The 26,290-nt window shown below is 40.0% G+C and overlaps 1 protein-coding gene across 1 annotated transcript in view; it reads right to left on the bottom strand.

Moving 5' to 3' along the window:
• The window catches only part of ENOX1 (ecto-NOX disulfide-thiol exchanger 1), a 285,256-nt gene that overhangs the window by 50,513 nt on the left and 208,453 nt on the right, over positions 1–26,290 (bottom strand). Inside the window, exons 11-12 of the mRNA XM_037060071.1 lie at positions 26,162–26,269; positions 21,975–22,031 (exon numbers count right to left, since the gene is read on the bottom strand). Coding sequence (XP_036915966.1) covers positions 21,975–22,031; positions 26,162–26,269 — 165 coding nt within the window. The remainder of the gene's footprint in view (positions 1–21,974; positions 22,032–26,161; positions 26,270–26,290) is intronic.

Genomic DNA, 26,290 nt, shown 5'->3' with positions numbered 1-26,290 from the left:
TGCTTTTATATTTTTCCTCCATTAAAAAAAGGGGAGTGGTGTTTTAGAGATTCATTAATCATGGGTTCCTTAGAAAAAATCAAGTTAATTAGACTTGTCTGTATTTATAATCAGGCTAAAGAAGAAAACTATGATTTTTGGTAAGCTATGAGTTTGGGGTAGTCTACAAAGCACAGAGTAGATATAAGTAATACCCGTTCTCTCTTTCCATGTTTGTACTAGTGCCTGTGAATCTAAATTGTCTACCAATGTTTGTCAAAAGAGTTCCATCATCATGACTAGTAAGGTGAAGAAAATACTGTACATAGAGAAAATCTGTAACTAAATAACTCCTCTAACCAAACTCTTGTTGCATTTAAGCTAAGTCTGTTTTTACTTTCAACCACTCAGTAAATATTTATGCCACAAACATATATCACATGCCTACTCAGGGGCTAGCAAGCAATTCTCATAAAAGATCTATAAGAAAGCTTATAGGAAATGTCAGTAGATGGAGCTGGAAGAAGTACTTAGATCATAACAGGAAGTTTGGATTTTATTTGGAAGGCTTACCTAATGAACAGTGTTCAGTAGAAAAGTTACACAAATGACTCTGAATTTTAGATTTTATTGTTTTGGAGCCAAGTGAAACTGGGGGTAGGGATGCCAGGTTGGCACCTCCTGCAAGAGTCTATTTGTTCTACCTTTTCATGATGAGGGTCCAAACCAAGTCAGTGGTGTGTAAAACATAAGGGATATTCAAACAGTGGAGCTACAAAGTACCTGATGACTGGATGAATGAGGGAAATGTTAAAAATAAGTAGATGCTTTGGTGAACAGGGAAGTAAAGAAAGAAGCAAATATGGGAAAAGATGGTGTGTTCAATTTTGGAAATGTTAAACTTAAGGTTTCTCTGACATCTTGTCAAGATATTTGGGAGAAGGTAGGATGTACAAGTTATATAACTTAGCAAGTCCCTGACAACTGTTTTTATGGGTGTTTATTAGGTTTCTGTTTGTACCTTGGCATCTTCTTCTGGGACAAAGAAAAGGCTTGCTTACTGCCTGATATAAAAGGTGAATATTCCAAGCTCAGTGTTTCTCTCCTGTAATATAACCCCCACACATGTAGGCTTCCATCTGGACCCCTCTCTGTGTGACCAGGCTGTAAGATCCCTAAGGATAAATCTGGTGAAGCCAGGGCAGCTGTCTGTTAGCACATGATAAAACCTCAAATGAACTGTTGCCTAAAATTATTATGAGAATAACTCATCACAGTAGGGACAAATTGACCATAATATTAAACAATAAGGTAGTACATTTTCAAGAGGATATAACCAGTTTATGCTTCATCTTTAACTCTGTAAAAAAAATGGGTCAATTCTTAAGTCCTATCTCAAGAGTTTCATATTCTCTACTGAGGATGTTCCAACTATCTATTTAGTAATTGGGCAACATATTTTACTGGGACATTGGATCATGAGTTAGCAAGGTTTTGCCGCTTTCCTAAAATATTCATTGTCCTCCCCTGGCCAAGTACTCAGTTGGTTAGAGCATTGTCTCAATATACCAAGGTTGCAGGTTTGATACCTGGTCAGGGCACATACAAGAAACAACCAATGAATGCAAAAACAAATGGAACAACAAATTGATGTTTATCTCTCTCTGAAATCAATTTTAAAAATAATCAACCAATGAATAAATAAATAAATGGAACAATGAATCATCATTCCTCTCTCTAAAATCAATAAAGAAAATGTTACTGTTTTTATTACTTCATCCCACTCCAAACATTTAGACAATGGAAGGAACCTAAGAATGGAATATTTCATTATTAGAAACACAGTTATGAAGATTGTTTTTCACTTACCCCTTTAAAATCCTTTACCAATAAATGTAACATGCTGCAAAGAATGCTGTGTCTACTAGATGTTCAGGAGAAGATGTTCCAAATGCCTAGAGTTGCACATTGGACATGGATGACAGTGGATAGGGTTGGAAGGTAAGGGAAGTTACTAAACAAATTGTTAATACCATGCAAAGAATACAGACGGAGAGGACTTTAGGATGGGCATCAAGAGTTTCCTCACAGTGAGGTCAATAGGATTATGAGATAGTATTCTAAGGGAAGTAGTAAGAATATCATTCACTTGACAGAGTAAAAATTACCCCAGATTCGAAAAGGCACAATAAATGACAATTCTGCACTTGGCAGGGAAATGGACAAAATTATCTAATAATCTTCTCTCTTACCTTTAACCATAATTTCTGTGACACTTAGAAGGTTTTTAATAATAATCAGAATGGTTATTATTAGATATCATGGCCTTCTTTTTTTGGACTTCCTAAATAGCTACTTGAAGGCAGAAATTTCCCCTCAAAGACTCCTCATCAATTACCTTATCGTTGAGAAATGATCAAAGTAATTTATCCATTTAGAAAGGTTCTTTTTCAATAATTTACTGAGCTAGAATTATACTTTGTTGTTGTTGTTTTTCTTTGTCTACCTCTACCCACCCAAGCACCTAAGAACAAAGAATAATGGCTTTCCCAGTTTATAAAATCCTTTCATTATTCCCCTCATTTCATTATTCTTGTGGCCCTCTTAACTTTGGTGCTGTTTTATTTTACTGAAAAGCTCCTTGAATATACAAATCTGTGTACATTGCCTCACTATTAAAATCTCAGCTTTCTCAGCACTCACACCATGAAACTATCCTTTGAAAGAGTTTCAGTGACTTCCTACATTTTCTCAACCCTCTTACCATGTGACATTTGACTTCTTTGACATCAGCAACTTTTACACCATCTGGCTCACTTGCTTCTGTTACATAAGATATCCTGGTCTTTTTCCTCCTAATTTTTTGTTTAGTACTCACTGGCTTCTCCATTCCTTCTGCTGGCCCAGCATACACAGAGAAGGTAATTTTCTTCTCCTTGTACTCTAACTTTTCTACTTGCCCAAGTTCAGTCATCACTCTTTCCTTTTCCATTTTATCAGAGTTCTTTCACTTCCATGGGCTCAACTATCACTGCACTTTTAAAAAATATTTTATTTACTTATTTTAGAGAGAGGGGATGGGAAGGAGAATGAGTGGGAGAGAAACATCAATGTGTGGTTGTGTCTCATGTGTTTCCTACTGGGGACCTGGCCTGCAACCCAGGCATATGCCCTGACTGGGAATTGAACTGGTGACCCTTTGTTTCGCAGGCCCGTGCTCAATCCACTAACCTACATCAGCCAGGATATCATTGCATTTTTAAATTCTGTTTCTTATCATCACCTGATCATTGGGCTTGTCTGCTTGAATTTACTACTGGCCAGATCAAACTGACAATGAGAGAAGGGCATGAGGTGGTAGGAGAGCATTCTTTAGCCTTGGCTCTTCCATTAAGAACTGGCTGACCTTGAGCAAGCCCTCTCTTCCCTTTTCTTCACCACTCCCTAATTACATTTTTACACATAATACAAGTCCCATATTTTTCAGAGGCATTTGTTCCAAGCTACTTGCAAGGTTTCCTTATTTCATCACATTTCCTATGTCATTTATGTGACAGTTGATCACTTACACATTTAGACAGAATTGGCTTTCACCGGTGTTTGTTTCTTCAACAAAACCAGCAACTCCTTTAGGGCAGTCATTTACCTGACAAGGTGAAGAGGCATGGCTGAGTGCAACTGTGTTCTAATTCTGTCACCATTATTTATGTGCTGCATAACTGTAGGCAGGGCATCACTTAACTTCCTCTTATGTTAAGACAGGGATAATAACCTGTGCCTGTTGCCCTGAGTTCTCTGGGGTTTCTCTGAGGACCAAATGTCATATGTGAGACATTGCTTCTAAAAATTATAAACATCTATGAATATATTGTGGCATCATTATTACCATTATTATTCACTTTTATTATTCTCAGAACTGACTGGATATGGAACATGTGCATAATACATACTTGGGGTTCTGCATCCATGTGAAAATTATGTATAAAACTCTGACTGCAATCATATAAAAATATGTATGCAAAAATATATAAACTAACTCTGGTAGTGCCCAAATAGTGCATATTTTTTTCTATTTTCTACATGTTCTGTGGCAATGTTGTTATACTGCTATCCTTAAAATTTATTTTATTTTTTAAGATTTTATTTATTTGTTTTAGAGAGGGGGAGGGAGGGTGAAAGAGAGGGAGAGAGACATTAGTGCATGGTTCCCTCTCTTGTGGCCCCTACTGGGGACCTGGCCTGCAACCCAGGCGTGTGCTCCAGACTGGGAATAGAACCAGTGACACTTTGGTTCACAGGCTGGCACTCAGTCCACTGAGCCACACCAGCCAGGGCTGTTATTCTTAAAATTTAAAAAAAAAAAAGAAGCGAAAGACAGGCAGATTCCATTTTGAAGAGCTATATGTAAGCACAGAGTGGCTGACTACTTCATTGAATAACACACTGAATGACACTCCCCTACACACACATGCTGAATAGGGAGCCCACCACAATGTGACTTTCCCTGTGGCCCTCCACAGGCTGGCAGCCTTAGAGCTATCAGTGCTCGCAAGGCGAGTGGGACGGTTATCAAGATCTGCACGGTAAAGACTGACCATGTCACCTCCCACTCTGCCAATACCACACCACAAGGCTCTCATTCCTTCTCTGCTTTCCTTGTTCCATGGCCTTGTTTTGCTGTTTGGTTCTAGACCCTACTCAAATATTACACTCCATGAAACCAGGGTCTCTGTAGTCCACACTCAAGATACCAGTCAGCTATTTTAATATCCTTTACTCAATGTTTTTTTCTTTTTTTTCCCAAAGTACCACAAGCAATCCGTCAAGTGATATACCAGTCTCCAATAACCTTCAAGCTATTCCTTAGTGACTAGCCAGTGACAAGCATGTAGCAGGTGCTCAGTGGCTGATAAATGGAGTGACCCACCAAAAAATGGCCTGAAATAGTAAACAAATGATGGATTTGGACACAGCATACTGGTTTTAATTGCTACTGACTTGCTGTGTACCTTTGTTTTCTTATTTCTGTTTGTAGAAACATATGATCTACAGTATCTTTTTGTTCTGAAATTCCATGGTTGCTCTGTGGCCTCTACCCTGAGTTGGAGCTTCCCTTCAGCATGAGCCCATTAACTTGATACGGGCAGCTAACTTGAAAATGCACTTATCCTGGATTTTAATGCCAATAAGAATTAGAAAGGGAAGAGGAGGCAGGGTGGGGACAATAAAAAACCAAATGGATGAGAAAAGGACCGATGAGAATGAGTGACTGAGATGCTTCAAAATTTCTTATGGTTCAAGGGAAAGTAAGAATTTGTCAATCCCCAGGAGCAAACAGGATCTTGGGAATTTTCTGTGGGTCAGAAGTCCCAAGGCCCCGCTAGTATCAGTTTTAGCACCAGTGCAGAGAGCTATGGGCCCCACCCACCTGTGCCCTTTCCCCAGAAGCCTTTGATGTCCAGGGTCTGCACGAGGGGAAAAAAGAGGCCCCAACAGGCTTCAGCCTCAGAGAGACAATTTGAAAGCAGACCTATGGGACTCCTGCCCTCAGACAAGATTCAGCAATGTATTACAAAACCACCGTATTTTACATGCTAAGATGTTCTACCTCATTGGGGTTTAACTGCTGGCCATGGAGTTCATTCATTACATTCTTAGATAAGTCCAAGAACTGTGTTTTCTAAGATTTCCAACTGATATGATTAAAATAGGGAGAACTAGTTATAGGTCCTAAAAAGGAGCCTTTCAAGAAAGACAGGTGTGGTTTAGGTGCTATAGATATCTGGATACAGCATTTCTCCTGATAGCCTTCCTTTTAGGTCATCCTTGTATTTAATAAACACTTACATAGTGCTTAGTATGTATAGGCAGTATTATAAGAACTTTACAAATATGACATTATTGAATCCTGATTACAGCCCTATGATGTCAATACTGTTGCTTTCCCATTTTAAAGATGAGGAAATTGAGGCATAGTGAGGTTAATGACTTGCTGAAGCTCACATAACTATTTAAGAAGCAGACTTGGGACTTGAACCAATGCTTTCTCGCTCCAGAGTTTTAACCACTGTGCTAGGCTGCCCCTCTTAATTGCACTCCTGGTACCTATCATCATCTTTGTCAAGTTGATTGAAAGTATCTATTGAGCACTGGAACTGAGTCCTTTCCTGAGGGATGCCCACATTCCTGGCCAATTGGGGGCCAGTAGGGGCTCCAGGCAGGACCAATGAGTAGTGACTCTCACAGTTAAGACTACAAAGGTGAGCAAGGCAGGAAGCCTGGCTGAGGAGCTGTTTTGCTAGAGACAGGGGACTGGCTGGCTGCTGCTGTTAGGTGGTGACAGATTTCCTTTGTATGAGTGTGACTTGTAACCATGGGGTGTGCCACAGGGAAGGATTTCAAAGGCAGAGTTCTGGGAATGAGGAAGAGGCAGCACACGTGCTCTGGCTGGAAGATGCTGGTGGAGGAAAGCCGAGGTCAAAGCAGCGCTCCAAAGAACAAGTGTGGGCCATGTGCAGGACTGGCCAAGCAGGTGAACAGGCTCAGGCAGGGGGCTTATGCATGTGGTAGTAAAGCAGAACCACTAGGTAGAGAGAAAAAGAGGGAAAAGAGGGGTGCAGGAGCCATTCTAAAGGAACAATGGACCAATCCTGTGCATGTGAAGCAGAGAAAAGGGAAGTGAGTTTTCAAAAAATTTAAACAAGTCTGATGCCTAGCAGAATAATGATACCAGATTTAAAGATCATAAAGAATGAGAAGTGCTGGCTCCAATACTTTAGAAATACTGGATGTGGGGTCTTGGGAAGGCAGCTGGAAATACGGGGCCCGGGTCAGGAGAAAGTCTGGGCTGGGAGTGACTCTGCAGCCCAGCTTCTGTCTCTCCCTATCCTGCATGGTCCCAGTGTACACCTGTCATTCCTATCACTTCCAAAAGTGTCCCTGCCTGGACTTTATGTGATGGCTCTACCTGTAATCATTTCTACACATAGGAACAATGTCCTCTGTACTTAGCATAGTCCCCACATACTAAATCTGCAAACAGTATTTTTTGAAAGAACTCATCTTAGACCGTTGGTAATATTTGTTGAATTACATCAAATGAATCTGTTACTTCGTAGAGAGGATAAATATTGTAGGTGAAACTGACTGGCCTCATGGGTTTGGTCAGTACCCTCGGCCTGTGGTGATTTATTAGGTCTATGAGGAGTCTATACGGTGGGCAATGAAAAAAACAATGCAGTCAGTTTGGATATTTTACATCCTTTTGGTCCCTAAATGCATTTGCTGTTGTGTCATTTTAAAGCAACATAATTTCTTTATTATCTTAGATTAAATAAGGTACAAAAGTTAATTTTGAATCTGTATCTATTATTAATGCTTTCAATATGTTTTTAATTTAAAAATTAACTTTTTCAGAGACCATAATATAAGCTCATAAACTTTTTCCCTTTCTTTCTTTTCCAAAATTTAAGACAATTCTTTAGTTCACTTTAATTCTTAATAACAACCTTCCTTGGTTTTCCCATTAGAAATATCATATATATACATGTTCAATGTGGAAAATTTATAAAATATAAAATGAAAATAAAATTAACTGAAATTCTATTACCCAGATATAAGCACTATTAACACTTAAATATTCACCTTTTATACAGTTTATAGTTGTTCATATGGAAAATAATATAATAATTAATAAATAATACAAGGATAAACTGTCGACTTACTTTTGCTCCACCCTGTATTTCATATATAATCCTCCTCCCACACACATGCATATAATAACATAATAATATATACCAAGGTCTGTCCATAAAGTATCCAGCCACACACTATGAAAAATAGAGACATTCATTGAATATGAAAGATACAAGAAACATTGTGCATAGAACAATGATACCTCAGTCCCCTTCAAAGTTATGACTTTCTTGAGGAAATCTGGTTCATTGGTTGTGATTTGAATCAGGTCATTAGCAACTGCAGCACAATGTTCTTTCTACTCTGGTAGCGGAAGCCATGGAACAAATGTTGCCCAACACGTTTCATGCCAAAACCCTGTGTCAACCCCCCGATCAGTTTCTAGTTCTCACACTGTCAGTCACCAATCTTTCTCGACTGCAGTCCATACATGTTCAACATTCTCAGGGGCTCTGCTTGTTGCAGGCCTTCCAGAATATGGATAACTTTGAACCGATTCTCGACCATCTTTGAAGGGTTTGTGCCACACTTTTATTTGTGCTGCATTCACTGCATTGTCCCTGAAAGCCTTCTGAATCGGCTGAATAGTTTCCATGGAGGAATGTTCAAGCTTAACACAAAGTTTGATGCAGATTTGTTGCTCTTTTCACTGAGTCATTTTGAATGTGATGGCCACACAGTACACACGCCCACTCAATGGAGTCTACTGCCTTCACTGACTAGTGCAGTGAAGTCATTAGTGTTCACACATTCACATTCCAATCCACTCTGCTTGGCTGCCAGGTTACATCAGGATCATACAAACTGTTCTTGTTATATTAACAATGGTGGGACTTTTGCTGGACAGACCTTGGTATATACATGTGTGTATATGTGTTGTATATGTGCACACACATGCATATATGTATATATTATGGTTTAGTTCCTATTTGGAGAACTTGGATGGTTCCCACATATACTCTTAATGAGAGAACAAAGACTTTGATGAGAAAGAGTAATTTCAATTTTGTAACCATTCCTATTAAATACTAAGAGCATCAGTGTTGCCTGGATTATCACTTAATTATGGATATCACAGTTCTTGCCACACTTAAACTGGGGTCTTAATATGACAATCAAATTCCTTTCTTTTGGCATAGTTCCAATGACAGCCATAGTAAATAAAAATGATCTAAATATGAGAAAAAATTCCTTTGTGTTCCAGTAACTCCACTCATAATTTAAAGTGTAGGTTTTAGTATTTTTATTTTTAGTTTTTCTATATGCCACTATAGATGTTACCAAATGAAAAAATACACTTCACCTCAAAAACATTGTATGTTTCTCATCACTATTGAAAATGTGATCCACATAGCCACATCTATGCAAGCTCATTCCCTTCTTAACCTGGAAAAGTACTGACATGAAAAATCTCCTCTACCAATAAAAATGGAGCAGCAAACAGAAGAAAATAAAGTGAAATACTTTTAAATGTATTTATGTGCATCCAGAATTAGTCAGTTTGATTTATTGTGTATGATACTGACTCTATTGCTGGTGAAGATTAATTGTATTATGGTGCTCTTGGCGTGTTATTTTCCCAGGCTATTTCTCAGTATGATATTTCTTATTTTTCTGTGCTACAAAGCACTCACGATCATAATTTTCACCTGCTGAGTTTACATTGCTAATGATAACATTAAAATTTTAGAGTCTTTTTGACCTTTGTAGTGGTAAATTAGGTCATGAGAATGGATGGGATGCAATTGGATAAATGAGAAAGAGAGACATTTAATTATTATTAAAGTCAAATTTCACAAGGTTTACTGGGCATACTATGAGATCTTAGTAAATGTTAAATATTTCCTTCCTTCCCAAAACAAAAAAATCCAATTCCTTTTCTTCACCGCCTTCTTGCATATGCCATACATGATAAATATTCCAGGAACTCAGTCTTCTGAATTGCTAATGCGTGATACCTGATCAACACAGAATTTGAGGTCCTTTAAATAGAAAATGGTATGACTAATGATAATGATGATAATATTAATAGTTATCTCTTACTGAGTAGTTGGTAGATGCCAGTTTCTGATACTCTAATCCCTATTTTACAGATAAAAAATTGAGGCACAAATAACTTCTGGAGCTAACACACCTAAAAAGTAGTGGTTCCAAAGGCACAAAGGGTCAGACTCTCTAGCTTTTAGTCTATACAGCCTTCTGTCTGAGGTACCTCTCAGATAATCACAATTTTTCAATTTTGTGCAAGCCCCTAATCCAACCCAAGTCTTCTCCCTTACTGAGAGGACCAATCTTTGTGGGTTATCCTCTTTAGTCATATGCTATCTCCTCAATGGGCAGTGTGCCCCTTGAGGACAGGGACTGGGCTATGATCGAATATGCTCCCAATACACTGCACTGCCTAGCACATGGACTTGGATGGAGAAGTTAGGAGTAGCTAGTTGTCAGTTCACCTATCTTCTGTGCATTCTCCAAATGAATGTGATTTCTTATGAACCAGAGCCTTGAAATTACTAATTGTATATTTTTCTCTTTGGGTTGAAAAGTGACAAAGTTCAACATTTAGACTAAGGTCTCATGACACCTCAGTTCAGTAAAATTTAATTGGGATTTATCAGCCTCCACCAATCTCCATTTATCAAGTATTTATTGAGCACCTACTATATGGTAGACTTTGTTCTGGACAACAGAATTCAAGAATGAATAATAAGACGGAGAGGCATGTAAAATATATTAAAATACAGTGTGATAAAAACTATGACAAGGATTGGTCCTCAGGTGCTATAGAAGCCCAGGGCTGCACCTGACCTAGACTGGGATGGAGAGTAGGCAGCAGTTCCTGAAAGTGTTGTCCACAGACTGGCAGCACCGGCAGCACCTGGGAGCTTACTAGAAATGTGAATTCTCAGGCCCTACCTCACACCTACCCCATCTTAAACTCTAGGGTGGAGCCCAGCAGTCCGTGCTTTAAAAAGCTCTCCCTTTCCCTGGCTGGTGTAGCTCAGTGGATTGAGCGTGGGCCTGAGAACCAGACGATTGCGGTTCGATTCCCAGTCAGGGCACATGCCTGGTTTGCAGGCCAGTTCCCAGCAGGGGCCAGTTCCCAGCAGGGGAGGCACGAGAAGCAACCATACATTGATGTTTCTCTTCCTCTCTCCTTCCCTTCCCCTCTAAAGATAAATAAATAAAATATTTTTTAAAAAGCTCTCCCTTTGATTCTGTTGCTTACTAAAGTTTGAGATGTATTGCCTTTGAAAATGTATGCAGTCACACAACAATTAGGCCAGAAAATATACACCAAATTAAAATTTATAAAATAATAAAGCTGGATGAGGTGATCCCTACCACCTCCATTCTAACTTTCACAGTCTACGAGATTTATGTACACATCTTAAAGTGAACTGGAATGAAAGGTGTTCATTTCAAGATTAGCTACAGATAATATACAGAAGAAGTGTTTGCAACTCTTACCTAACCAGGCCAAAGAGATTCGCAGGGCTATCTGAAGTTGCTGGGAATTCTAAGTCAGTTCATTCATCAACTGATAAGTATTTTACTTATCAGTTGGGTACATGTAACACATGGGTACATGTATTACAAATGCACCCACCTACATAGGCTCATCAGTGCATTAGGTTCTGTAAAACACACATATACATTACCTCCCTTAAGGCACTTAGACCTGAGTTAAGGAGACAGACCTATCACAACTTGGGGGTTCAGAATGTTTACAATGATAAATACTGTGGGAATATGGAGAAGATGGTTAATTGCTTTGGTCTGATCTTAGGATAAGTCACCAAGAAATAGGAATTGAGATGGGCTTAAAAACATGTGGAATTTGCATTGCAGGCAGAAAGGATGACATGATAAATGGGAAGTGAAATTATCAATAAAAATTCTAATTACTTAGAATTTTTAATGAATGGTAGAGTTAGCTGAATTCAATCTGTTAATAAAAACCATTTATTCAACATAACCAGGCCAACAATTATTCTGTTCTTATCAGAAGGAGCAATTTGAATGCTGGTGTGTAAAATAGTGAGGAACAATATGTAAGCTTAGAGCTATGAGACATACTATGCTCGTGTTTGTGGGTATGTGTGTTATGTGGCGTGAGGAAGCAGGAATTATACCTACGTAGTGCAGGAATACACAGACTGCAATTGTAGATCTTTCTCATCATTCTAAGCCATCATTCTCAAAGTTGGCATGGAAAGAAACTGCCTGTGAAAATTAGATTCTGAAAGCCTCATAAACATAAGTAGCTCATCAGCATACACTGAACAGTCTGGAAATTGCCCAGAGAAAGCCACTCTGTAATCTCATGGGGAAGCTGACGTAATAAAAACGATGGTGATGCTGAGCATCACAGTCACAAATCTCCTCCACAACGCCAATGTCAGGGTTGGGAAGTCAGAGGCAAATCGAATTTTCTTGGAAAAAATAATCAAGTAAATGGAAATCTGAGAAAAACCATTAATCATTCCAAGGCTGGTGAGTCTTTTCAGGGGAACCTGCAGAGCTTTCAGAGACTGGCTACCATATGCCTGGCGAGGGACCACTTCCAAGTCCCCAGTGACTCTCCACATGTTTACAGGCAGGCTGCTGCCCAGAGACCGCGTGGCCTCTCTGGCTCTGACACCATACAGCCAAGGGCTGCAGACACACTGCTTCAGGAAGATCCTATAGTATTTCTATAAGGAACAGAAAATGTGAAAGCCTTTCCCTTTTGAGGTCAACTTTTCTTCACAGTTTAACTTTTCCTTTGTGTGAATTAGGACGGGATTTACACTGAGGTGTGGTTCTCTGAAGTTCTGAAATTTTGTGATGTCCTAAATTAGATTTAAAGGCAGAAGGGTGAGGAGTGTAACCTTCTTGGTGGTTTGATTACAATGCCCAGTTACGGGTGGCTACAAACTAACAAGGCATCTGCCTCCAGGGTGAGCAGCTGGGCTATCGTCTGACCTTTGATCCCAGAGTCCCTCTGGGCACGATGTGCAGGCCAGCAGGGAGGGAGGTGACGCTGGAACAGGAGGCAGTGGACACGCTACTAGGGATGATTCCTACCAATTAGACCCCAGAGAGAGAAGGGAGGGAATGGAGAAGGTCATTTCCAGCAGAGCTGGGAAGACTTCTGAGGTTGAATGATTAGAACACACTTCACTTTATTGTGGGTGCTGTGTTTGAATATGAATATATATGTGTGTGTGTGTGAATATATGTATACACACATATATACATATGTATACACACATATATACATATGTATATGTATGTATAATACACATATAATACACACACATATAGTTTCCCCTAGGAAGCCTACTAATATTTTATTTGAAGATTAACACCTGAACTTTTTGATTTGAATCTGAGAACCTTATTTTTGGCTAAAGTTTTCACTAAGTGTGTATATTGTGTTTCACCACAAACACAGCTTCAGTGAAGGCAGATTTCATTACTGGAGTTTGCTGGGCAGTACGGGATGGTGAAAGCACTGCTCTTCTGTCTGCTTGGTGGATTTGGAAGGGCTGGTGGGCATCTTCCTGCTGCTGTCTTTTCTGCCCCTCAACCCCCTTTTCCTTCCTTCTCACTTTCCACCTACTTTTCTTCTTTGTCATCTTCCTACACATTTCCTCAAAGAAATGCCACAGCCTAGTAAGTGCGGCTCTGGCTTGAGCAGTGTGTCTGAACAGATAGTGATTGCCCTTCGTGGCATTTCAGGACTGTCCCAAGAGAACCAGGGAGAGCCGAGCAGAGAATCCTTGAGGAAGGCCAGCATCACAGACGGTGGGTGCACCAAGGCTGGTGCCAGCTCTGGCTGGTACGTTCATACCTCTCCCTGTCCTGAGCTCTTGTGTGGTGAGCAGAAACCAGGACCGTGGAAGTCATTGCAGAATGTTTAATATTCTAAACAACAACAACAACCACACCCGTCTTGGAAGCGCTATGGTTTCTGAGTAAACTCACAGAACTCATAAGAGGAGGTTGACCTACTAAGGGTGAATCTCGGTTCCTTCCCGTTTTCTCACCTTTAATCCTGCTGACACATCAGTAGGAACTGAAGTTCCTTGAGCAAAGGAGGCTCCTGACTCTCCTCTTCTGTCTTCCAGGGAAACTAGAAGGAAATTCTGTCCACCCTCTGGGTTCCTGGCGTTTTTCATCAGTGTCCCTAAACTTGCCCTCTGTTTATTTTCGATCAACACACCAGAAAGTGCAAAACTGTATCTCACGGGAGGCAGGGACACTGAGACTAAAGCCCAAGTAAGGTGTGCTTGACTTTAAAATTACTCCTTGCACTCAGTCATGTCTGTATGTTTATGTACGCTTCTCTCATTTGTCATTTGGAGCTTACACTAATTTTCTTAGCAGTGTCAGAAATAAAACCTTAATTTTCAGTTTAGTGCTAGAATTCATTTTGTTCTTTTAATTGATAACTCTTCTGAATATCATCTACTCTCCTGAGAGGGTAGACAAGCCCCATTTGGGTGGGGACCTGGATCCATGAGCCTGGGTCTGGGATCCACACAAAAACCGGCTCAACCGTCTGTAAAACACCAGGAGCACCAGCCTACAGTTCACAGCACAAAACCCTAAATGATGTGCCTCAGTATCGTTCTAAATTATTTGTGAAGTACACACTATTTGCCTTAGTTTTCAGAATGCAAATATTCTTGGGAGTTATTTTCCTCACCCGTTGAGGAGTTCAGAATCCTCTCTATGTGGTAATACCCAGACACTATCATTGGCTGTTAATTGCATCACTTACCACATAGGGGCTGAACTGGAGCTCTTAAAAGAAGCACTGAATCTCTCACTATCTCTAAATCCCAATCAAGTGGAAAGGCTCCATTTAAAAAGTGGTTAAGTTAGCTAATACATTGTAAAAGAATATTCATTGCCTACTATCAATGACAAATAACATTTTAAAGTCCTATGGCAGGGAATGATTAAATAAACTAGAGCAAATCGGTGGCATGAAGTATTAGGCACTTATTAAAAGTCATATTAAGAAAATATTCATTAACATAGGGAAATGCTCATGACTTATTAAGAAAAATATATAGGCTGTTAAATTGCCCATACATGCTGTAAATTTGGTAATACACACACACACACACACACACACACACATAGACAAAGATGAAGGAAATAGAAAGAAATGAAAACACTAATTTTTGAGTGGTGAGATTGCAGGTAGTTTTTTTTCTTTATGTTTTTCTGCAGTTTCCAAACTTTTCACAAAAAGAAATGGCACTTTTATGCATACACACATAAAAGAGCATCTATATGTATGTATTGGTTTGGCTTCTATATCAGGTAGCATTGCCACTAGACTTCTGGGAGAAGTACAATTTTTAAAATGCAAAAGGTTTGTTTCAGATCTTAGCTTTAGCCACAGGTATCCACGTACATGTCAGACCATCTCACAGAGAGCTGAAATTTTTGCCTTTTCCTGTTTCTCTTTAATCTGGCCTGGGGAAAGAAGGTAATTCCACATCTCTGAACCCAACCTGTCATCTTTATTAAACATGTACTAATCTAGTTACATGCTCCAAATCCACTAATGGCCAAGCAGGTCCTACCAACTCCTGTCCTGACACATAGGACAAACTGTGGCCCAGCTGTGGGAACACATTGTCAGTTGGCAGGGAGGTGCTTGGTAAGGAAACTTCTCGAGTGTTTACTGGAAACAAAGCTCTAACTAGGAAGCCAGCTCCTGCCTGCCTGTGATGGCAGCTCCCTTGCTCATCCTTCCTTGCAGCTCCGTACCTGCTGGGGAGTGGGTGCACTCTCAGGGTCTCTGCCAGCCACCAGTCCTTTCCAAGAATGCTGTGTTGGCATGTGAGTGGGTCTTTTCAGATGAAATTATGGGTTTCGCAGCAGAAAACACGGTACCCTAGCTGGAGGAGGGTAACTGGGGGTGGTGGGGCAGAAGGTTGCAGAAAGTGGAGTGGGGGTGGAGGTGGGGAAGAAAGCATCAGCAGGCAAAAAGCAAGGATTTATAGGAGCTGTAACTTGAGGAAAAGACCAGGTTCTAGGTGTGAGCATTTAATGTGCAAACAGGGTTGTATACTGCAGGGTAGAGGAAACATTAGTCCATGAAAAGTTTACCTTATGGATTTCAGACATCTACACCCTCAGGTATCTAGAGACACGGGTCCATCCTTCCCTGAAGGAAGACAAAGTGGCCTCTGACTTTACAATTGAGTTTTTCAGGGGTCTTGTAACCTGCATACCCACACACTGCATCCCACTGCCACCACACTCTCCTCTCCATGGAGTCCATCCTTCTGATAAAGGCCTTGCCTCTGGAGAGTTTTTAGAGACATGCAAATAAACTACCTCAACTCCATTATTCACACTGCCATCATGACCTGAAGGCAAGGACAGTGAGTCCTGATGGCATAACACAGTGGACAAGTTTGGGTAAGGACAGTGAGTCAGCTTCACCTGGGGCATCAACCACATCTCGCTAGAACCTCACACAGCACCCAGAACATGGAAGGCTGGAGAAATAATAACACCTAACATGCACTGATCACACCAGCACTGTACACAATGCTCACATTAACACAGTGGGGTAGGTGTGATTATTACCTTCATTTTAGAAGTGAGAAAAAGGGTGGTTCAGGTGTTCAGCATATCACTCAGGGTTGCCAAGACAGTTACTGGCAAAGCCAGGATTGAAACCAGGCCATTTGGCACCTAGATCTGTTCCGAACCCTCACCCTTCAGTGGATATTTGTTGATTTACTGAATAACAAAGGATGGCAGGCTATGTCGGAACCCCAACTGAGAGACTCAGTACGGACCAGGGACAGCAGCAGACAGTGAGAAGAAAGACATGCGGGGCTGAAAGAACTGTGCCGGCAGCAGCCTCACACCTCTGGCTCTTTGGGCTCAGCCTGGCTGCACCTAATGCTCCTGAGCCCCAGACAGTGCCTGTGGGAGGCTGGGCAGGAGGTGGGACTCCTCATGGTGAGGTGGTCCCTGCTGTCTTCTCTTCTCCCCTTCTAGTTCAATGTTGGGTCTCCCAAGGAGAGGCAGCAAGTTGTTAATGGGAGGAAAGGATAGAGCCCGACTGGTTTTTGCTGTTTGAAGGTGTGGTCCTATTTCCCTGTGGGGTTTCCCTTTTCTTTCTGGCCTTGCTTAATACATCATCATGTATTCTTAGCACACATGCTTGCCTGCCTAAGGCAGCAATTTTCAACCTTTTCATGTCATGGCACACATAAACTAATTACTAAAACTCTGTGACACACCAAAAACATATATTTTGCTGAAATGACAAAAAAGAATTTTGATACATTCACACTGGATGGCTACTGTTGCTTTGTCTATTGTCATTTTTTAATATGACAGTCTAAAGGAAAAGAGATCACTGACTTCTAAATAGTCAGGTATCACATGTTTTAAAAATTCTTGTAGCACACTGGCTGAAAACTGATGGCCTAAAGGGTGAAAGCCGCATTTGAAAGTGGGCACAGCACTTGGTACTTGCAGGGTTCTGACATGCACATCACTAAAACACGTGGGTCACAGTAGCTTTTTTCTGTTGTGTACTAAACCTGAAGAATGTTCTTCACACAGTATTTCTTCTGTACTCTCTGACATCTTTACTCTGACAGATTTAAAGGCAACTCTGAGGATTTACTTTCTTATGGAGGCAACATGAAACACTGAAGTCTTTCGTCTTTTGTGTTTTCTCTGTGGGGTGGAAAGGGTATTTTACTTGACAGTGGTAATCTTCAGCATCACAGATTAAACTACCTTATGTATTGCAAATGATTTCTCTAACCCTAACATGAGAGCCAGCAGATAGAGGATATGGGGTAGCAGCTTTCTGAAAGCAGAAGCAAGGATGGAGGAGAGAATATTTATGGGAGTCTCTCAGACCAAACTGTACTGTACGCCTCATGCTTCAGCTGCCGCTTTATTTGGTTCCTCTTACTCATTCCTATGTTTCTCGTGTCCTCTCCCTTCCCCTCCACTTTTTCACCAAACATACACATGTAAGGATCATAGGTGGAGAGGCCTCTGGGATGAAGGTCATCATAAAAGATGCTAGATGAGGACAGATTATCTTTTCTTAAGTTAAGATTTTGATATCTGTTATGCATAATTACCAGGGACCAGGCTAGTTATTCAGCACTTCTAGAGATTGGAAGACTGCTTAGAGATGAAGGTGAAAAAACATGCCATAGCTTTGCTTTTTAGGAAAGAAAGTTGGATCTGGAATAACAGAAGTCTTTAAAGGAACTGTGATATAGGCTAGTTTCAAACTTGGGTACACTTAAAAGGTTGAATTGCCCCACTGTCATTAATATATCCAGTTCCAAATACAAAGAGAACCTGTTTAAAACTGGTAAGTGCAGTCCTCTTGGAGAACAAGGACGTTGCATCCAATCTCCATTTTTAATGGTTTTCAATTAGTCTTCAGAAAACTTTTCTTATGGGTATGGGCTCCCAGAAAATCTTGTGATATGGGGACAATGGTGGGTCTCATAGGGTGCCTCTGTTTGAAGACCTCAAGAACACCAGACAAGGTGTTGGTCAGATACTACTGTTGATCAATAAAAGGTAAAAACAACAGAAAAACAACAGTAACTGACCAAATCTAGGTGTACCTAGCATCCTGTAAGCTTCACAACTCTTGAGAGTAAGGCAAAAGGGTTGTTTGTAAAGTGCAAGACTCAACATATCTTCTGGTGGGTCCCCCCAGGACGACGAATGGATGCCAAAAGTAAGCATCTGCCACACTGTGTTCTGAATGCCAGGCAGTTCTGTTAGTTTGGAGCTCCCTGCCAGACTTTACAACACAGCTATCAATATACAGAAACCCCTGGAAACAAATATAAGGGATGCAGATCAAGATTTATGGGCATGCTAATTGCAGCATTATTTATAACAGCTAAAAATGGGAAGTTAAATGCCTAAAACATATGCATGTGGTTCTATTATTTTATATCTACTTTATACAGCCATTAAGAATCACGTCTTTGAGGAACATTTGGTGACAAGAAAAATATTTATAATGAGAAATAAAAAAGTTAAAAAACTGAAGAGAGTGATAATATTTTTAAAATTCATTTATTTATGTTTTTTTCTCTCTGGTCATATTCATGCACATGGCAGAAATGAACTAAAATATTAATAAAGGTTATCTTTGAGCAATAAGAAACTAAGTTATTTTTCTTTAACTCTGTATTTTTTCTGTAATTTTTAGTTACATACAAAATTTTCCTTTTTACTTTTATAATAGTATAGTTTTTGAAACCAATGATCAACTCTCACAAGAACACCCAGCCATGTCAGTCCTGATCTACTGTATAATTATTAATAAATGATAATATAGCAAATCCCTGCCCTCATGTGTGACTAATTACACACACACACATAAAATCTGTATGTCTCCATCAACAACCTCTGGACTAGAGGCTTTAAACCTCATGATCTGCATGAAAAGTCATCCGTCAAAGTGAGGCCTACTGTAGTAGGTACTGCTGACACTGATGCTAGAAGAGGTCATTGGCACTTATTGAGTGCATACCCTTGGCCAAGTGTTTATGTACGCACCTTCACTGAACACACTAAGGATGCGGAAGGTGAAGTTCAAAAAAGGCAAATAACTGGCCATGGTCATATGGCTTTTTAGTGAGCAAAATAAATTCTCCTTTGACCACCACAGGGCTGGTGGAAACTTCAGATGACACCTAGACTTTAGTTTGAACATTTAAAAATACTTTCACAAAATATTTTGCCAGAATTTTCAATGCATGGCCACAAAATAAGTCATTTTTGTTACTTTTATTTCATATAACCTTAGCAGAGGTGCTAGGGAAACAGCCCAAAGGAGACAATATTAGAGACAAGAAAGAGGACAAATAATTCACATACTGGGAATCCCCTGAAAAACCAGGCAGTGGTTGTCGAATCTACCCTCGCCTTTAGCACAGTCAGAGAGATGGCCAGTGGTGGTGAGGTGCTGGGTTCTACTCCCCCACAAATATCTCACCCAACCTTGCTTCAGGTGCTGTTCTTCCCTCCTACCAGACATGAACCTTATCTTTCAACAAAGCCCACATCATGGACTCTAGACGGGTATTTTTAAAATCTAAAAACTTTCCTCTAGAAAGGACAAAGACCTCAAAGATGATCTCCTTTCATTTTTCCCACTTAATAATAAATCCTTTCAACATTCCTCAAAATAGAGCCTAAGAGCTGGCTAGATATTGTGTTAGGCCTCCCTTTACATGTATCATCTAATTTTATTCAATTAGCAGATGAGTTTACAGTAGTAACAACCTCCTGCTCAGGTAGAACCTCACAATTCCCAAGAGCTTCCACATCCATTATTTCCTTTGCTTCTCACACTAAGCCTTGAGGAAGGAAAGACAGGTAATATCACCCACACTTTACAGACCAAGAATATAAGCACGCTGCCACTTCTCTGGGCTTACTGGATTCGACTACAGCTTCCCTCGGAGGCAGAGACAGCCTGACTCTGGGGGGAGCACTTGTGAAAGTTTTGGCCGAGAATGTGGCAGCAGTGTGTCCCTGGCCCCTGGGAGGCTGAAGAGGAGCTACAGGGCAAGATGTGGGGAATGACACACTGGAGGAAGACAGACTCTACTTAGGTCACAACATCTGCTATGGGAGTTCTGAATAAATGTCTTCTTTCTCTCAGTTTTATTTATTCTTCAAAGTCAAACCCAAATGCCACAGATCCAAGGAAGCCATTCCTTATCATCCAGCACAAAGAAACCTCGATAACGACACCTTAAGGTTTTCACGTTCTTCAGCTCATTACACATCATGGTTTTTGAAGTAGGCACTGTCATCCATTTTCACAAAGGAAAAGGAAGCTGGGGGGGGGGGGGTTAAGTAACTTGTCAAGTGACACAGCTAATAAGCAGCAAAGTTTGAATTTCAAACTACATCACGTCACAGTGGCCTCACCTTTCTCTACAATTACTGCACCTTGTATATTGTCCATGTGTTCATTAATCCATCAACTTGTTTAAAAGTTCTTTGAGGACAGACAGCAAGCCTTACAATTCTCTGTAAACCAACCCCTTCCCCAGTACTTAGCAGAGTTCCATGTATGCAGTAGGTTCTCAATAAGCATCATATGTTAAGTATCTGTTTGGTAGGAACAGTAATTAATAAGAGAGAGCTTTTGGTACTCAGAATGTCAAGCTCTCTTCTGTATATAATTAAAACAAGAGTGAACATGAAACATATAATTTCCCCTAGCTCTAGTTAATCAGGCATCTATTACCATGTCTGACTCCGTGTTATGTGAAAAGAATTGTTTAGTAAGCATTTTCTGTGATGAGATAATCAGATACATACAGACATCAAATATATATATATATATATATATATATATATATATATATATTTAAAGATTTTATTTTTATTTTTAGACAGAGAGGAAGGGAGGGAGAGAGAGAGAGGAGAGAAACATGAATGTGTGGTTGCTTCTCACACACCCCTTCACTGGGACCTGGCCTGCAACCCAAGCATGTGCCCTGGCTGGGAACTGAACGGATGATCCTTTGGTTTGCAGGCCGGTGCTCAACCCACTAAGCCATAGCAGCCAAGGTTCAAATATATTTTTAAAAAGACAAAAACAAAACCATAAAACATATGGAAGGCCAATAATCTACATGGCATTTAATATTCTACCTGAGACTAAAGAACTTCCAAGGCAAAGGGTACTTGACTAATTTGGAGCAATTCAAGGAACAGTAAAAGAGGGAGTCAAGAATGCTAACTGAGCTCTTATACCATTCTATCTGTGTCCAGAAGACAAATGCATCATGCTACTGTCCTGGGTCTGAAATAGAAGATAGTTACACTTTCTGAGAGAAGAGGTTTGCTCTGATACCTCTTCAGTATAGCAATGATTTCATTGCCACCTGCATTACACAGGCAAATTGAATAAATACACATGAAATAGCCACCTTATTACCCTGTTGGGTCTCATTTCATCTGTCCTCCTAGCACATCATTGGTTTATAGTTCTGGAAATATAAAGGGCTCAAACAAATTCATTGAGATTATAATTTGTATGGTAGAGATTAACTCTAGTAATTCTAAATTGATAATCTGTAATCTGAGCTAACAATTATAGTGCCTATCTACTATATTTTATTGTTAAACCAAACACAGTAATCTTAATAAGCCACTGAGAGGTACACATCCTTTGTGCTACAAATAAAGTGCACATTCCCATGAGCATTCGACCAACATCAAGCAAGAGTAAACACCAGGTTTTTGGTACCTACATTTGTGTCCTCATGGCTGTGGCCATTGGTCTCAACCAATTCCTTGGTACCTTTTAACTGCAAATTAAAAAAAAAATGAATAAGCAGGTATGTCTGTTAAGTGTGTATCATCCTATTAACTCTGTTTCATCTGATGTTGCACTTTATAAAACTTCCAATGAGAAAAAAAACACAAATGGAGTACATAATTCTAATGAGTTTTATAGAACCCAGTTTGAGACCAATATTTTATGAAACTTGATGGCTGGCAAAAAATAAATGAGTCTTGGTCATTATTTTTTAAATAATAAGATTAGAAAGCAATTCAATGGGCATAAAATGTACAAAAAATTGGTTCTTAAGGATAAAAAATGATTTCATTTCCAAGTTGTATTACTGTTAACTTAAACCCTGCAGTGCTTGCAAGTTGCCACCAGCCAAATGAAATTATACTAACTGTTGCTCGTGAATGATGAATATTTTTGGTTGTTCTTATATGCCGCAGTGCGACTGTACATGTTCTTCTTGAAAACATATCTGAATGACTGGCATTGTTTCTTGAGGCCTCAAAGAAGATGATTTGCTTCTTTTAATAAAGAAAGAACTAGGAAGACATCTCCTTAGTCACTGAGACATTAGTAGAAAAGCTATTTCTCAAAAGAGATTTTTAACAGTGAATCTCTGAAAACACTACTCTTGACTTGCTGAAGGATTGAGAGTAATCAGCTATCAGGAGATTTCTGGAAACCTTTAATTGGCAATTTATCTAGCTTGACTTGAAGCAAAATGTGGAGGCAGAGAGCAAAGGCAAAGGGTATGTGTTTCCAGTACTTCCTCCTGGATTATTATATTTCGGAAGCAGTGTCTCTATATCTTTTTAATGTCTCAAATAAAGAATTTGTGGTGGAAAACAAATGTTTAAAGTTTGAAAGAAAATAAATGCATGTATATCATCAATGTGTTTGATTTGAATATTGGTTTTTTTCTTGCTATTTGTATACCTACTTTTTAATATTAAATATTAGTTGCATTTTAACTTATATTTTATTGTTTATACTATTACAATTGTCCCCACTTTTTCTCCCTTTTTCCACCTTCAACCAGCCCCCCTCACTCAGGCAATATCCACACCATTGTCCACACCCATGGATCATTCATGAAAGCTTCATTATATTTCTTAAGACAATCTCAAACTCTCAGCAAGAAGCTATATGGTTTCTCATGCTAAGAGAAGGGCTTTGCCAAAGAAAATGGTGACGTGAAGACATTGAGTGTGGGGTAGCTGCTTATGGTGTGCTTACAGTAGACCAGTGGAGCTGATTATGGCTTGTCCACAGCACTCCAATCCCACTTACAAAAAATATTCTGCCCATTGTTCTTTAGGGCTACATCATTGATATTTCTACACATAACAAATACAAGGGAGCAAGGGCAATGTGTGATATATATGAAAAGCACACAGTGATACAAATAGGATCTATTACAAGTGGGCACAAAGGGACTTAAGAAAAGCCCTCTACATTTTCCTATCGCAGGGTTTTCTTACTGTAGGTGTTTCTCATCTTCTTGCTCTTTATCAATCCTCTCTGCTCATTCTGCTTTGGGTCCTATAACTCCTGCTTCTGTGAATTAGAGTGAGGTTAGCTCAGAAGGTTTTGTTACTTTAGCGAAAGTACAGGACTATGCTATTAAAGTGTTCTACCTATATACTCTAGTTAGCATAAATGTGCCCCTTCTCTTCTCTCCTTTAAATAAATTACATCTTCCTCCTCCTTGTTCTCCTTTAACTCGGCCCTGTCTTTGTCCACTACCCACATGCTCTCATCCCTGTCCACCAGTATGGTTGTACCTTGCTCTCTGCTGCCAGAGGATTACAGGTCACGTCTTCCTCCTGTAGGTTCCCCTTCCCTACAGCTGAAGCTGGAGGCAAACTTCTGCTCTGCTCTCAGGGACTGGCTTGCTTCCCGTTCTCCCTTTTCTGCTCTGCTCCTCCAGAAGGAGTGGCCCAACATTGTGTCTGATGATACCTGGGTTGTGAATAAGCTCCAGGTGTTGAAAGCTACCACCTTTGTAAAGAAGATGAAAGGCAGGGGCCAATGGAGGCTGGAGGGACCTGCAGAAGCTGCATCTTAGCAAATGGAGAACTGGGGGAATGAGCCTCCTTTCCCTGGGGGGTTGGGGCCTGCTGATGGTAAGGCTCAGCCCTTAAAATCTAGTCTTTCTTTCCAGGATTCTCATCAAATGGTAGTCACTTTGAATAGCAAACTTCCAAGTCTTCCGAGAAGGGTGTATCTTTTTCTGTGTGTATGTGTGCATGTGTAATGCAAGACTCCAGACCAAAATAATCAGAATCTCTAGAAGTGAGGTCATTTATTTAGGCCCTAGCTATGCAGGTACTGAAAACATGTTTACCCATGTAGTTACTCTACATGAGCCCAAAGAAAGTCTTGTAAGACAATGCTCCTGGAGACAGGCGAGTTTCTAAGTACATGTCTCTGGGTGGGGGGGTGGCTACAAGGTGATGAAAGGAGCATGTTCATGGCACACTCGCATCTGCAAGGGTGACAGCAGCTCCAGGAGAGGGGCTGTTGAGAAAAAACCTGGGCTGTGCTAACAGCACCCAGACGTGTTTGGTGGCTACGGGCCCACTGAGACTTAGGTATTCTCAGTGCCCTTGCTTGGAAAGAGTTGTTTCATTCAAATAGTACAGTAGACTTAAAAAATGCTTCCTTTCCTGTGGCATTTCACAGGTTTTTAATGATTTTAGTTATTTTGAATCTTTTTCACATTTCCCATTTATTTTTTTTTGAGTAATGGACAGTGAAGTGTGATGCCTCACCAATGACTGTGTTTGTGCTTTTCTCTTTAAAAATGCACATCATAACAACGCTCTATCAGCACTTCCTACAGAACTTAGAATCTATGCTCATGACTAGGGTTTGGATTCAAATCAAAAGATTTAAGTCATTTAGAGGGAGATGCACAGGCACAAACACTGGGGTATGAACAGCAAAGGTCAGACCTATGTCTGTTCAATCAGGAGCAAATTTGAATGAAATAATGCAAAAGAGGAAAGAACAGTGACTTCTAGTCTCCTAGAGAGTAAGTCATGTGAATTTAGTCAATAACATTTTTCAGCTCAATCTAACTTATTCAAAACAATCAGATTCAGTCTTAGTCTAAGTTACTGAATATTTATTCATTATATAAAAATGATTAATTTTATAAAGCACCTTCATCCAAAGCTTATAATAGCTTATTAAAGCATCCAACACCTCTACTTCTCTCTCACAAACCACTTATACTTTTAGGGGAAAGTAACTAAAAATATGTTTTTCTGATCCCAAACCATTAAAAAATTAACACTTGTAAAATGACTGAGTCACAGCTGACTAGGGTCACACTCTCCCACCTTCATATTTTTAAAAACATCACTTTTGCATTTACTTTTATTATAAAATAATGTTTTCATAAACCTGTGTAAGTTAATTTAAAACAACTTAAACTTGATTAGGGTCAGAGTTGCTCTATGTGATTTTTCCCTCCAGGTGCCCTTTGTTTCATCAGGGGCAGCAAGCACAGGCCCAGAACAGGCAAGCAGATACTGGCTGAGACTTCACCCCGAGGCTGGGCCATCCATCTTACCTGCTGGAAGATAGTGCCTTCATACCCACTTACCAGTGTCAGGCCACATTTTAGTATCAAAGGAAACCAGGATGAAACAATCAGATTTACAGGCTTCATACACAAGGTTTGGTGCTTACCATGGTTAGGTAAGTGCCACAAAGCACAGGGAAGGTATTTTTTAAATGTTGCTGTGAATCAGTCCTTCTTACCCATATGTCTATAGGAGTATCATGGGTTATGCTACTCATTTCCTCACTATTATACTTAAGAGGAAATTAGCTGCTTGTTTGGAAATATATCTGCATTGTCAATATTTTCAACTTCATCAGAATTCTTTTTTCTTCTGGAAGAAACTTTCACGCATCATCAGCAGACTTGGATAGTCTGAATAGGCCCCTAAGAGTGCAAATAGAGGTGCTTGGAAAGAGATTATAAATTCCACAGAGCAAAACTGCTATGGGGCTGCACAGGGTGAAGGCTAGTTGTACCACAGATTAACTTGAGCCAAGCACACGAGCACCAGAGAGATGTGTGTCTGGGTCTGAATGGGTTCACCAGTCAGAGCTGTTGCCTTCACTTACTTGTTCCTGGAGAACTTTAAGTAATGCTTGTGTGTGTGACTGTTCTTCCTTTGCTTGTTCCAGTTCTGACTTTTTGTTGTTTAACTCTTCCTGGATGGTCAGCAATTGCTGTGAAATTGAAGGATATTT

Source organism: Sturnira hondurensis, unplaced genomic scaffold (assembly GCF_014824575.4).
Source record: "Sturnira hondurensis isolate 20B ecotype Veracruz unplaced genomic scaffold, ASM1482457v3 Scaffold0001074, whole genome shotgun sequence".
NCBI lineage: Eukaryota > Metazoa > Chordata > Mammalia > Chiroptera > Phyllostomidae > Sturnira > Sturnira hondurensis.
The sequence above is the reverse complement of the archived record's forward strand: the minus strand, read 5'-3'. Positions and strand labels throughout refer to the sequence as shown.